The 12,876-nt window shown below is 36.5% G+C and overlaps 1 protein-coding gene and 1 long non-coding RNA gene across 2 annotated transcripts; both read right to left on the reverse strand.

Annotated features, from left to right (window-relative positions):
• Positions 1-3,523: 3,523 nt before the first annotated feature.
• On the reverse strand, positions 3,524-4,416 carry LOC109221654. The gene is made up of 3 exons (XR_002067291.1): positions 4,222-4,416; positions 3,864-4,142; positions 3,524-3,786 (listed from the first exon to the last, which is right to left on the reverse strand). It is a non-coding gene; the product is annotated as an uncharacterized LOC109221654 (long non-coding RNA).
• Positions 4,417-7,375: 2,959 nt separating this feature from the next.
• On the reverse strand, positions 7,376-11,359 carry LOC109221655 (CASP-like protein 4A3). Its single transcript, XM_019386121.1, has 3 exons — positions 10,463-11,359; positions 10,229-10,364; positions 7,376-8,040 (listed from the first exon to the last, which is right to left on the reverse strand). The coding sequence occupies exons 1-3, from the start codon at positions 11,158-11,160 to the stop codon at positions 7,846-7,848; spliced, it is 1,029 nt and encodes a 342-aa protein (XP_019241666.1). The 5' UTR covers positions 11,161-11,359; the 3' UTR covers positions 7,376-7,845.
• Positions 11,360-12,876: the final 1,517 nt, after the last annotated feature.

The raw sequence follows: 12,876 nt of genomic DNA on the forward strand, positions 1-12,876 counted from the left end.
TGGTTCAAAGTAAGAGGGTTTAGTTAGCCAGTAATTCCAAGGGAATTTCAGGGGTAGCTTGGGTATGGAAAAGGGTAGTTTTATTAGGAATGGTAATTGTAAAGGTAAGGGAAGGGTAGTGTGGGAATTGTAATGGGTATAGGACCTTCTAGAACAAGACTTTAGTGTAGTTTTGGTGAAATAAGTGTTGTTACTTGGGTAATAAGTCTTAGAAATGAGGGACTAAGAAACTAAATAAGAAAGGGACTAAAAAGAAAACTAAAATCTGAAGTTAACCTTAGGTTTTACCTATAAAAAGGCACATACACTGCCTTGTTTAACAAGTTAGAGGGGACCTCTGAAAATTTCAAAGAAAAATCTGAATCCTGAAGTTCAAGTTACTTTTAGATCTCATTTCTGCAAAAAATCAAAAGAAAACATACAAAAAAAAAAGCCCAGTAAAAGAAGACACTGCTATATTGTTTTAAGATTGGTCTTGTTTTCTAATCTAATTTTGCTCAAATTCGAGATCAAATCAGTATGTTCTGAGTTATTTCTAGTTGCTGAAGATCAGAAATCTCCTCCTAAGTTTAGTTTCAATTCGTCTTGGTTCAATCTAGTCTGCTACGTGGTTATTGGAGTCGTGTCCTTCATATCTCGATTCTGGTCTGTTTCTGTTATTGCTGGACTGCGTACGAGCTAGTGCTTGGCTATTAGCTGCTACTGCTTACTACCGCTGACTTCTTCCTCTTCCATTTTTGGTTCAAATTCCAGGTACATGCTCAAATTCGGCTTGATGTAACTATAAATGGAGATGAAATAAAGAGATGCTTGCACATTTGATTCCTAAATTGTACTTACTTTGGTTGTTATGTAGTAATAGCTAAGTAGATATGAAAGTTTAAGATGATTTGATTCTAATTTGTGTACGAATGAACTTTGGACTGTATAACATGGACTGTTCCTAGACTATTTCGGACTGTCGTTAGATTACTTTGGACTGTTTTGATAATAGATTCGAACTAATTTATGTAGGTTTAATATCTTGGATTAAGTGATAATACGTGATCATATCTTGTACAATAAACATTAGACCATTGCGAGATTTATGCTAGTTTAAATCCTTGGATATCCTCTAAAGTTTGTGTCCAGTTTGTAAAAAGCTAAATGTTCAATTTTACTCACTGTGTGAAGATCCAGAATATGTTCGAATTTGATGCTGGGCCCAATATAACATTTGGGTGGTGCAAGCTAGGCCCAGTTATACAAGAATCATCCTAGTATTTGTGGACTGGTATTTACCCATCTACCTATTGCGGGAGTCTCCTGCCAATTGGGCTCACACTGAGGCCCAGTTGCGCTATAACAGTTCATAGAACAAACTATCTATTTCTTATTCCTGGATTCCTTTTAAGGCCCAGTGAATGCTGGAAATCTCACGTTTCAAGGCCCAACAAATGCTTCAAGTTAAAAAATCCTTTTTCAAAGATATACATAGGAATACGGGGAATAATTTGCAAATAAAATTTAGGTTTCGAATTAGGTGGCGGGTTCGAATTAAGAGGGTTTCCCCTTTTGTTTGAATTCGGACTTGAATTCGAGACCCGAATTTATAAATGTGAATTAATTAGGCCCCTTTAAAGACGGAAATGAATAGAAAATCTTAGTCTACTTTAGGTTAGCCATAAAATAATAAAACGAGATGAACCTCGCTAAATAAAATTGCATAGATAGCGAGGCCCTCATTAGTTGCTTATAATAACATGCTTAGAATTCGGGACGTGCCGTTTAGCGAATTTCACGGTTTTCCCTGCAAAGATGATAATCCGCTAGTCGCTATAGGCACGTTTTAATAAGTTTACCTTCTTAAATACGGGTACGCATTTCGCGCAACCCAAATCCAAATCCTAAAACGTTGGATAAGAGGTGTTGAGGATCCGGGTGCATTTCATGTGACGTGATCCAAAGGCACGCTCTTAAACGGCGTTCACTTTCGTAAAAAATAAATTAAAAGCGGCAAATAATCTTGAAAAATTGCACTATAGGTTTAAACGTGTATAAAAAATCAGATTTTAGCCATTTATAATAATTTAAGCGACCGTGCTAGAACCACGGGATCCGGGGGTGCCTAACACCTTCCCTCGGGTCAACAGAATTCCTTATTCAGAATTTCTGGTTCGCAGACTCCAATTGGGAAGTCGAATTTTTCCTCAATTTGGGATTTAAATTAAACCGGTGACTTGGGACACCAAAAGCCAATCTTAGCCCAAGTGGCGACTCTAAAAATAAATAAATAATCCCATTTCGAATAATGTCACTTTAAATGGAAAAACTCCCTTATACATTTATCCTTCGGGGTGGGTGTGTAAAAAAGAGGTGTGACAGTTGGTGTCGAGCATAAACGTGAGTCTTGAATTGATAGATGTTGTGTTCTTAAATGTTACTACGGATGCTTTAATTGAGGATTATCAATATTGAGCAAAGATTTAGTTTATTTTCGTGGATTTTATTTATGATTGAGTGTTGGTACTAATTGAGCTGAGTAGGAGTTGGGTTACGATTGGTTATAGCTCATTCTCCCTTGCCGGGATGTTTGTCTTGATATTGTTGCTCCCTTGCTGGGAAGTTATTATATTGCTTTTGTTCCCTTGCCGGAAAGTTATTATATTGCTTTTGTTCCCTTGCCGGGGTTCCTTGTGATTTTGTGTTGGCTTGTAAATGGGAGCGGGTGGTACGCCTACCACAAGATATAATAAAATGGGATCGGGTGGTATGTCTACTACGAGATATAATGTAATGTGATCGGGTGGTACGCCTACCATGAGATATAATAAAATGGGATCGGGTGGTATGCCTACCACGGGATATAATGAAATGGGATCGAGTGGTACGCCTACCACAAGATATAATGAAATGGGAGCGGGTGGTACGCCTACCACAAGATATGAGAAATGGGATCGGGTTGCATGCCTGCAACGAGATGTGAACTGAGAGTGAAATCTGCCTTTGTCTTCCTTATCCTTGTTAGAAGTTAAATTTTGGTTTTTTGATAATTCTCTTGAGATTCTGTTTTATCTGTTATTCCCCGAAGCATGTTTTCCCTTCCCAGCTTTAATTGTTTGTTCTCAGGTTTATCTGGAGTCTGGTCCTAGCCTCGTCACTACCTCGCCGGGGTTAGGCCAGGCACTTACCATCATATGGGGTCGGTTGTGCTGATGCTACACTCTGCACTCTGTGCAGATACCGGAGTAGTACTAGGACAGCAGCAGTAGCTTGGGAGCCAGCCTTCAGTCCACAGAGATCCCGAGGTAGTCCTGTAGGTGTCCGCAGGCCCGGCGTCTCTTCTATCTACTATTATGTTCTGTTATCACTTGTATCCGAGACAGACTGAGTTTCTTTCCTTCTTTCAGACATTTGTATGTAGTAATCATAGACAGTCCGTGAATGTTGTGACACCGGTTTCTGGGTAGAGACATATGTTGGCTTTTCGTATCGATTTTGGTGTTATGTTAATCTAAGTCTTCCGCTTAAAACCATCCTTCACTATTATTTAAATGTTGATCACCTGTTATTACAAGTTATTAAAAAGCATTAAAAATGAAAGAGTTAGAATTTCTGTATTTCGTGGCTTGCCTAGCTTCTTCGAGTAGGCACCATCACGACTCCCGAGGGTGGGAAATCCGGGTCGTGACATACATAAGCCACCTCAGCTCGTGGCTCAACCCTAGCTTCTTCCCCGACTTTGCTTTTTGTGTGGGTCTTCTTCCAAACCTCATCACGTTTCGCGGGTCTCTTAAGAGCAGCTTCCTGCAAATGAAACAAAAAGAGTTAATAAATTCATGTAATGTTGGAAAAAATCAAGACTGAGATCTTTAAATAATTACCAATCTCCTCTTTTGAGTCCCCATAGACACTGAACCACAAGTGTGCAACGAGCCACCCTTCTCAGAATTACGAGCGGCTTTTGCATGTTCGCTCTTTTGTTTAAAATCATCAGTGTCCCAGTATTTAAGAAGCTCTCCCCAATGATCTGGTAGAACCTAATCAGGCCTTACATCTGTTGTCCGAGAATCAGAGAACGTGTCTGATAATCGACGAGCAATCCTCTTTTTAAAATTGTTTCTAATAAGATGATCTTCGTCGGGACTCCATGTGCACCTTTTCTGCAGTCAAAATATATAGCGTTAGTAGATAAATAAAGTTAGATAGATATATAGTTTATTACAAACAATGTATTCGTACCATAAACTCATTAAGCATTGCTTGCTGCTGACTATGTGGCATACTCCCCCAAGTCTGGTGGGCACCATTATAAACCTTCCTAATGACAGTTGAAATTGCATTTGCAGCCGGTCTAGAAGGATAAAACCTGCAAGACAATGAATTCATTAAAGCCACAGAAACAAAGCCCAAGGAATCCAACCACATATAAGTATTAACATCTTTTTCTCTAGAATTCACTCAAGAAATTGCAATATACATTGATTTAAGACACACCCTTTTGAAAAGAAAGAAAATCTAGTCACGAGAAGTATACTAGAAAGTTAGAAAGTGAAAAAGAAAATGGAGAAAAATGAAGAGATGGACAGTTCAGATATAATGAAGTTAGTTGAAAATGAGGCAGTGTTTAGTAACTTTGTAGATCATAAGTTTGAAGAACTAGACATAGACCAATAAGTAACTCCCTATTCTATGCATTATCTCAAACCAACTACATTTAGTAACTCCTTGCATTAATTTATTTCTTCCCTTGCCCAAGGAAGAGGATGTAATGTACATTCCACTTTGTAACCTCTTATAATAGAGAAAATAACAGAATTCGTACTTCTTCAACCCAACAATAATAATTAATGTATAACACCATAGGTACAAATAAAGAATAATGAACGAAATAGGATACTATGCCATAACGAATAAAAGTGAAAATATTGTCTGAGGTAAACTATTTCATAAACCAAAACCTCCGTCTAAATAATTACAAGTGCGGCCAGGTTCAGCCATCTGAGGCCTTCAATTAACCTCTAGTTTCGGTAGGCAATCGTGAGCAGAATCTCAAAAGAAGGATTGACTACAAGAAGATGACACTACCCTAATTTTGAGATTTAGGGCAGAAATAATTCGAAAATAGAGAGAAAAAAACTCACCGGATAAAGTTGCCTGAAGGTCACCGATGACCGCTTAGAACATCAGCGAGAGCGCTGAGTAGAGAGTTAGCCGCGTAAAATCTGGAGGGAGTTAGCGCTTCTTCGAGAGTTAGCAGGGGAAGGAAAAGCGTAAACAGGGAGCGCTTCTTCGAGAGTTGGTAGGGTTTTGTTCTTTTCCCAATTCCTTTGCCCGCCTTCTAATTACAAGCTAATGTAAAAAAAAATACTATTAATAATTTAAAATAAATCATAAGCTAATGTAATTATTAATTTACAAGCTAATTACTACTAAGCCACTTTTATCCAGTTAAATATCAATTAATAGTCTAATCAATCACTAATATTACTTAAGGATATCACAAATGCACTTCTATTTGGTGAGTTATCATTTTATAAACTAATTAATGAGTAATATTTCTTAAAAAACTGCTAATACACTTCTACTTAGTAGAATTTTCAATGCAGAGGTTAATCAATCATTAATATTAGTTAAAGATATACTATTAATATACTTTTACTTAGTTTAATTGTCAATCTATAAATTAATTATATATATATATATATATATATATATATATATATATATATATAAAAGCTAATCAATCGCTAACATTTCTTACTAATATTACTAATACACTTCTACTTAGTGTAATTCTTAATATATAAGCTAATCAATCAGTAATAGTTCTTAAGACTATACTAATACACTTCTACTTAATTAGTATAATTATCAATGTATAGGCTAATGAATCACTAGCATTACTTCAGGATACCACTAATATTACTTAATGATACTACTAATAAATCTATACTTACCTTAATTATCAAACTAAAGATAAACAATCACAAACATTTCTCACAACTAGCATTAATACACTTCCATTTAGTGTATAATTATCAATGTATAGGCTAATCAATCACTAACGTCGCTTATATAAGGATGCCACTAGTTCACTAATACTTAGTGCTATTATCAATGTATATAGGCTAATCAATCACCAACATTACTTACAGGTATATTATTAATACACTTATATTTCGTGTAATTATCAATCTACAAGCTAAATACAACTAATACACTTTTACTTAGTATTATCAATGTGTATGATAATAAATTATTAACGTTACTTAAGGAAACCATTAATACACTTCTACTTACAGTAATTATCAATTTATAAGATAAATCATCACTAATATTTCTTATGGAAACAACTAATACAATTCTTCTTAGTGTGTAATTATTAATGTATAGGTTAATCAATGTAGTTAAGGATACTACAAATTCACTTTTACTTTGTGTAATTATAAATTATTAAGCTTATTACCACTAATATATTTTTAAGTAGTGTAATTACCTTCACTTAGTGTAAATTTCAATAAATAGGCTAATCAACCACCAAGATAATTAAGTAAATACTTACCGAGGGACTTACCGACGGCCTCCCTCGGTATTGTATAATAAAAAATAAAAAATAATTATGCATAAGATTATATATTTAAATTACCGACGGAAGTCCATCGGTACTGTAAGAACAAAATTCAAAATATTATGTAAATACAATAGCGATTGAGTACATGGATAACTTTTCTTTTTCATTTATTTTTTTTAAAGCACCGAGAGACACCCTAAAAAAATAATTCAAAAATATAAATACAAAATATTCCGAGGGAGTCCGTCGGTACAACCATTTAAATTGACTAGTCAAAATATCATTATTCACCGACGGAAGTCCGTCGGTTCCTTTTTAAAAAAATTAGAAATTCAAAAATTCAAAAGTATCGAGAGACTCCGTCGGAAAGTCCTTCGGAATACCGACGAAAAAAAGTCCGTCGATACTGTTGCGTCGGTAAACAAATGTTTTTTAGTAGTGCGCTCTTTCCATGATCCTTTTTTCCGGTTCAAACAGTAGAGCATTCCAAGAAACCCAAGATATCCAAGCAAATCTTAAGGTCCTACAAAAAATTAATGGACGTTGGCAAATTGGCTTCGCTTTGCACTCTGTCGTTTTGTGTCACTTTATAAAATTGTCGTTTACAAAATGGAAGAGAAGGGGCATGAGTTAATTAACAGCTTAGAGATGGGACAGGAGCAGGTTAAATATCATTGTCATCAATTCAGACGGTAGTTGGCATAAGGTTTGCTACTTTCATCTCGCAGTGTGAATGTCCAAGTCTTCTTTTCTTTAATAATCATTATGGCAAAATAAGCTCCTCTGAGTTAAATCAAAGAATATAGAAGGATGATATGCAAGTATAATTAAGACAGCTTAATGAGTTTGAATTTAGAACTATACGTGTAAATCTAGACAATTACCAGATTGCGGTCTACAGAAACCACGAAAGAAATACGAGCACCAAAGTGTGGTTGCCAGAAAGAAAAAAATCATCATGGTACTTCATGAAGATGGGACTCTCGAAAGGTCATGGGCCTACGTATTCCAAAGGCTTTGGAAAAACCAGACAAGACAACAATGGCCGATAACTTGTCCCACAAGTTGCAATGCATCTGGTCTGTCTCATAATAATTGGATCTCCCTAACAAGAGGATAAAACTGCGCAACACACAATATATACTTGTACAAGGAGGGAGCATTACTACACTATTAACTCAAGAATACCTCAGTATATACTTCACCGGAACAACCTGCAACTGATTTTTCATATCATACAGTTTCATTAAACTTCAAAGGATGACAAACAAATAGACCCAAACATAGCATGACTATGTTGATCTGGCATTGCATAGTACATAGCCAGATATGAGGGAGCTGAAGGCCAAAGCTGCAAATGCAAGGAAGGACATTGCTACGGAGGCACTTGCCATATCAGGAAACTTGTCCTTACCCCAATTGGACTGCCAATCATCAATGCGAGTGGCAGCAGAAGATGATGCTGATATCAGAAGATACGTCACCATCTGTCATATAGAAAAACAGTAAATTTTAACAGAAAATATGAGTATCGCTGCAAGCTCCACAAGTTTAGGCATGAAATAAGAGACCCCTTTTGTTCATTGTCCGGTCACCAAGAAAATTAAGCTCCATGGGGACCAGGTACCAGCTTCGCTGAACAAGTATCAAATGTGCTCTCGTTCCTTATTCAACCTTAAAAAAAATCAGAATTCCTGTATATATGACCTAAAATTGTCTCTTCAGTGGTGGTCTTCAATTAAAGACCTATCCGGGTCCCCAAAAACGTGGATAGTCCATATTAGTTTTAAAGTAACAGCTTATTATCTATCACTACATATACCTCGGCCGCTAAGTATGACATAAACTACTGTAAGTTTATGCAGTTGGTTCTCAAAAGAACCCTTGCTGGTATATCCTTGGGACCTCTCTCCGGGCACTCGGTGACGGGGCTTTGTGGGAAGGAGACAGTCAGGTCGTATGAATACTTTGACGAATGAAAAGGAACTTCATCCAAAGAAATGCCAAATAGACTGACATCTGCTAACTAGAGCTGAAGTATGCATTTTCAAAGTCCATCTCATGGCTAATCAACAAATGTCCAAGTCCGCTCTAAAATATAAAAAGTATCTATGCATACATTTTATATAGTAATAGTTTATTGCTTCTTTTTGAAAGATCAAAATAATCTTATCATGCATGTATCGCTTTGGTGCACGCCTAGGTGCAGGTAAGTTTGTCAAACTACAACATAAAAAAATAACCTTTTAACTGTTAAATATTGGTTCTTAGAATTAGATTAACTGAACCTGAAGTATTCACTGAGTACGAGTAAATAAACTAGCTATTCGTAAACAAATAACGAGAAAAAGGATGGAATGATAAAAACTGCCAAAGGATCTCACTTGAAAACCCAACAAAAGAAACAGCTAAATAAGTAAAAAATATTTTAAAGATCTATTTAGCGCCCAATAGAACTACCAATCCACAAAGGCACCCAACAGAAAAGAAGGTTCTGAAGGTTTAAAAACTATCACCTGTCCTCTCTCCAATCTCTACTGTGTGTTATTCCTTTTAGTTTTGTACAGATTATGTTAGCCGATAGCGGAGTTCTAGTAATTTTACTAGCCTTTTGAAATTTAGTGGGCACACAAAACAAAGCCTATAGCGAAAGTTTATATGTACAAGATAGCCGTGGAAACTTGATCACAGGACTCAATCTGCTAGTGCAGAGTATGCAAACAAGCTTAGTAACTCTTAGATTTAGACTTTGGGACCTATTAAGGTGGGAAAAAGAAACAGACAGCTCACCCTCTTTCACAGGGTTCTGCTTTCAAAACGTGGCCTTTCAGAGAGGGATGGCATTAATCTAATAATATACTATCTATTTGTTTATTTTTAATAAGGGGTCAATATTGGTTAATGGAAGAAATTTTCCCTCAAGATAAATGAAAACAGAAAAGGAATTGTTCTTAGGCATAAAGCAGGGGTAAAGTATATGGCAAATAATACAGGGCTCAGAAGGAGATGCCACAAAAAAGAAAGGTGATTCTACAGTTGGATGGACCTGTTAGAATTTTCCAGCCAATGAAAGTTAGCAATTAATAGGCCCCCAGATGATCATAAAGGAAAAATTCCTCCAACCCTGTGGGAATATTTTTCAGTGAACTCTATGACAAACAAACATTTTTTTACGGGGTATATGATCCCCTTTCCTATATTCATTTTACAATGAGGCAGACAGCTAGAACAGTCTTACACCAGGCTAGTGCAAATCCATCACCACCATTAACGAATTTTTCCTCTCAATCAAGGCTCGCAATATCATACTTCATAAAAGTCATAATTTCCATTACCCCAAAGAGAAGAAGTCAGAAGTTCTTAAAGCTTAAAACCATTATAGTAGTTAGTCATTGCACCCACTTGACCATGAAACATGCGTGCATAAGGCATGTCTTGTATTCATTATTTTAGAATAAACACCACGTGTTCCAGAGAGGGGGGAGCAGAAGAATGTATTCGTGTTAGAATTTAAATTCTATGCACTGATGGCATGAAAATATTTACACAATCAGGTTTTAAAAGGTTCGGTAAATAATGATAAGTAAACTATAATAACAGGTTAAATTATACTGATAGTATACGAATATCACACTGTCAATGTATATAACATAAATATGGGCTGAACCAACTTGCCTGATCAAGGGCAAAATCAAAAAAGTAACGCAAATGGTGCTGCACGACGTTCTTGCCTGTGGCAGATTGGTAGGCCAAACTGAATGCCTGAGCTCCAGAATACACGAATCCTATAACGTTCACTGACATAGAGTACCTGGCAATAAAAATTCACCGACCAATATTATCATTCATAAAAACACAATGAGCTAAGGAATTAAATTAATCTATTTAAAGAGAAAATAAGTGGCAAACCTGAACTCCTTGTAACGTTCGAAAGAGTCCAGAGCCCAACCTTGATTCCTATCAGCTGCCAGTACAGAAAACGAAACCAAGCAAAACAAAAACCCAAAAATCCTAAAACCTAAAGCCGCTTTCTTCACCATCTCATCCCTCTTCCCTTTTCTTAAAATCGATAACGGCGGCCTTACTTTCCTCCGCCGGTTGCCACCGCCTCCGTCGCCACCTTCCCCAATAGTGGTACCATCACTGAACACCAGATCCGCTTTCACTATAGCCAGTGGCTCCTCTTTCATAGACAGTTTCACCACCGCTTCCGGTGACGGAGGTTTCTCCGGCGGACTCCTCGTCGGAGCTGCAGAAGGTTTATTATCCTCTGGATGGAATGACTCGTGAGGAAGAGATATTTGATCGGAGGAAATTGATGACCTCGCCGGAGATTCCGCCCGCGAGGAAGATACCTTCGTAGAATCTCTATTAACAGTAGTATGAGCAGCAGTAGCAGTAGTATTAGTATTAATATTGCTAGCTTTATCTGTGTCGGACTTAGTAGAATCATCTGAATCATAATCGGTACTATGGAAACGAGCTGGAGAAGAGTATTTAATAGCTTTATCTGTTTCAGAGTCTGAAGAATCTGAATAAGAGAGATGATTTTGATTCTCCATTGCAGCTTGCAGAGTCTGCTTGTTGTTGGTGTGATTCAATTCCATATTGAAGAAACAGTGACACAAGGGGATTGAAAATGGGTTGAAACGGAAAGTAGAATAATGAATTGGGAATGGAAGTTGAAAGATGAGGTCGGGGCGATAATGATGGTTTTGGCGGTTTCGCTTTCTATGTCTGAAATTGGGAAAGCTTGCTCACTGCTTAATACTACTGTATTCACGTGTCTAGTATTCTCGATTTCTCCTAGTCATAAATAGCATGAAATAGGGCCGTCCTACCTAATTTTCAAAAAAAGAATGATATATCTAGAAAGCATATGAAAAGTACCACTCCTTATAATCGCAACTTTGTACGAAAACAAAGAAAAGGTTAAAATATCATAATTTATCGATTAATTAATATTATAAAATACAAGTATTTTTGCTATTATACCAAATTCAGAATTTTGTGCAAGCGGGTTCAATTGTAGTAGTCCATAACTAATATGAACGGCATGAGATACGAGGAGCAAATTTTATGAAAGGGGGAACTAAAATTTGTTGGGTTTTGGATGTATTTAATTAATATATTGAATACTTAAAAGAGAGTGAATGGAAAATGGAGGGAAATGGAATTTTTGAGTGAAATTTTAAGTTCCCCCTTGGCAAATGGGCATTGTCCCATATTGGAAGAGGAAGAGGTTTTTTATGGGTATATAAGCAATTGCTCTTCTTCTAGCTCATAAAGAATTGAGAAGAAGGCAAGTCTCGCGCCATCGTCGTCGCTCGCTCGGCTTCGGATTTGGTCAAATGATTGATTGATTAACTTTTTGGACCAAATTTATTTGTTAATAGTAAAATATTAACAGAAATATTATTAAATATTTGTTTTAATAACAGAATATGAATATTAAATCCAATCCGTTTTTCTGTTTTGGTAACAGAAAAGTAACTACCCTCTTCAATTTTCCCTCTTTATTGTTGAGTAAATGGCCATTTATGTAATGGCATTTATGCTGTGGGCGTTTTACATAAACAGCCATTCTGAAGAGTTGCACCTCTTCAGATTTCAGCCCAACTTTGGCTATAAATACAATACTATTCTGCTCAGAATTTCACTACGATTTTCTGAGTTTTCTCTCCTTCTTCTGCATACTTTTAGCATCAAACAAAGCAAAAGTAAGTGTGATTTGCTACCGAACTTTGTGTTCGCTGAAACACTGGGGTTTGAAGTACCACTACACCAGTGTGTAATTCGTTCTATCCTGGGAGGAAATAATCTATAACTTTGGGTACTAGGAGGGGATTAAATTCCTTAAGGAAACACTGTGAATTCAGTGGGCTCGAATTGGTTTTTTATTATTTCGTTATTCATTTCTGTTTATGTTCATTTCTGTTTATATTCATTTATATTTCCAGAATTATTTTACAAATACAGTCTACTAACAAGCTTAAGGAATTTATTTTATTTCCTGTATTTGTACTTACTGTTTCTGGAAGAGTAAAACCTTTGTGGTTTTGTACTCTATTAAAATCTACGTGATTTTAACGTTTGTGTCATTCTTTTACAGAAATGACTAATGAGAATGAGAACCAAGCTGTTCCAATGGTGACTGCCAATGCCTCAACAAGCCGAACGACACCGGCAGCATTGGCACCGGCGGAAAAACCCGGAAAATTTTCCGGGATTGATTTCAAGCGCTGGCAGCAAAAGATGTTCTTCTATTTGACTACTCTAAGTCTCCAGAAGTTCATCAAGGAAGATGTTCCTGTACTGTCCGA

Source organism: Nicotiana attenuata, unplaced genomic scaffold (assembly GCF_001879085.1).
Source record: "Nicotiana attenuata strain UT unplaced genomic scaffold, NIATTr2, whole genome shotgun sequence".
Taxonomy (NCBI): Eukaryota; Viridiplantae; Streptophyta; class Magnoliopsida; order Solanales; family Solanaceae; genus Nicotiana; species Nicotiana attenuata.

What these genes read in the sequence shown, in the direction of transcription:
- LOC109221655 (XM_019386121.1), bottom strand. Translation starts at nt 11,160, where the DNA reads ATGGAATTGAATCACACCAACAACAAGCAGACTCTGCAAGCTGCAATG. An exon ending in GAACGTTACAAGGAGTTCAG is followed by an intron (nt 10,365 to 10,462) that starts GTTTGCCACTTA and finishes TTTTATTGCCAG; the next exon opens with GTACTCTATGTCAGTGAACG. An exon ending in TTGATTTTGCCCTTGATCAG is followed by an intron (nt 8,041 to 10,228) that starts GCAAGTTGGTTC and finishes TCTATATGACAG; the next exon opens with ATGGTGACGTATCTTCTGAT.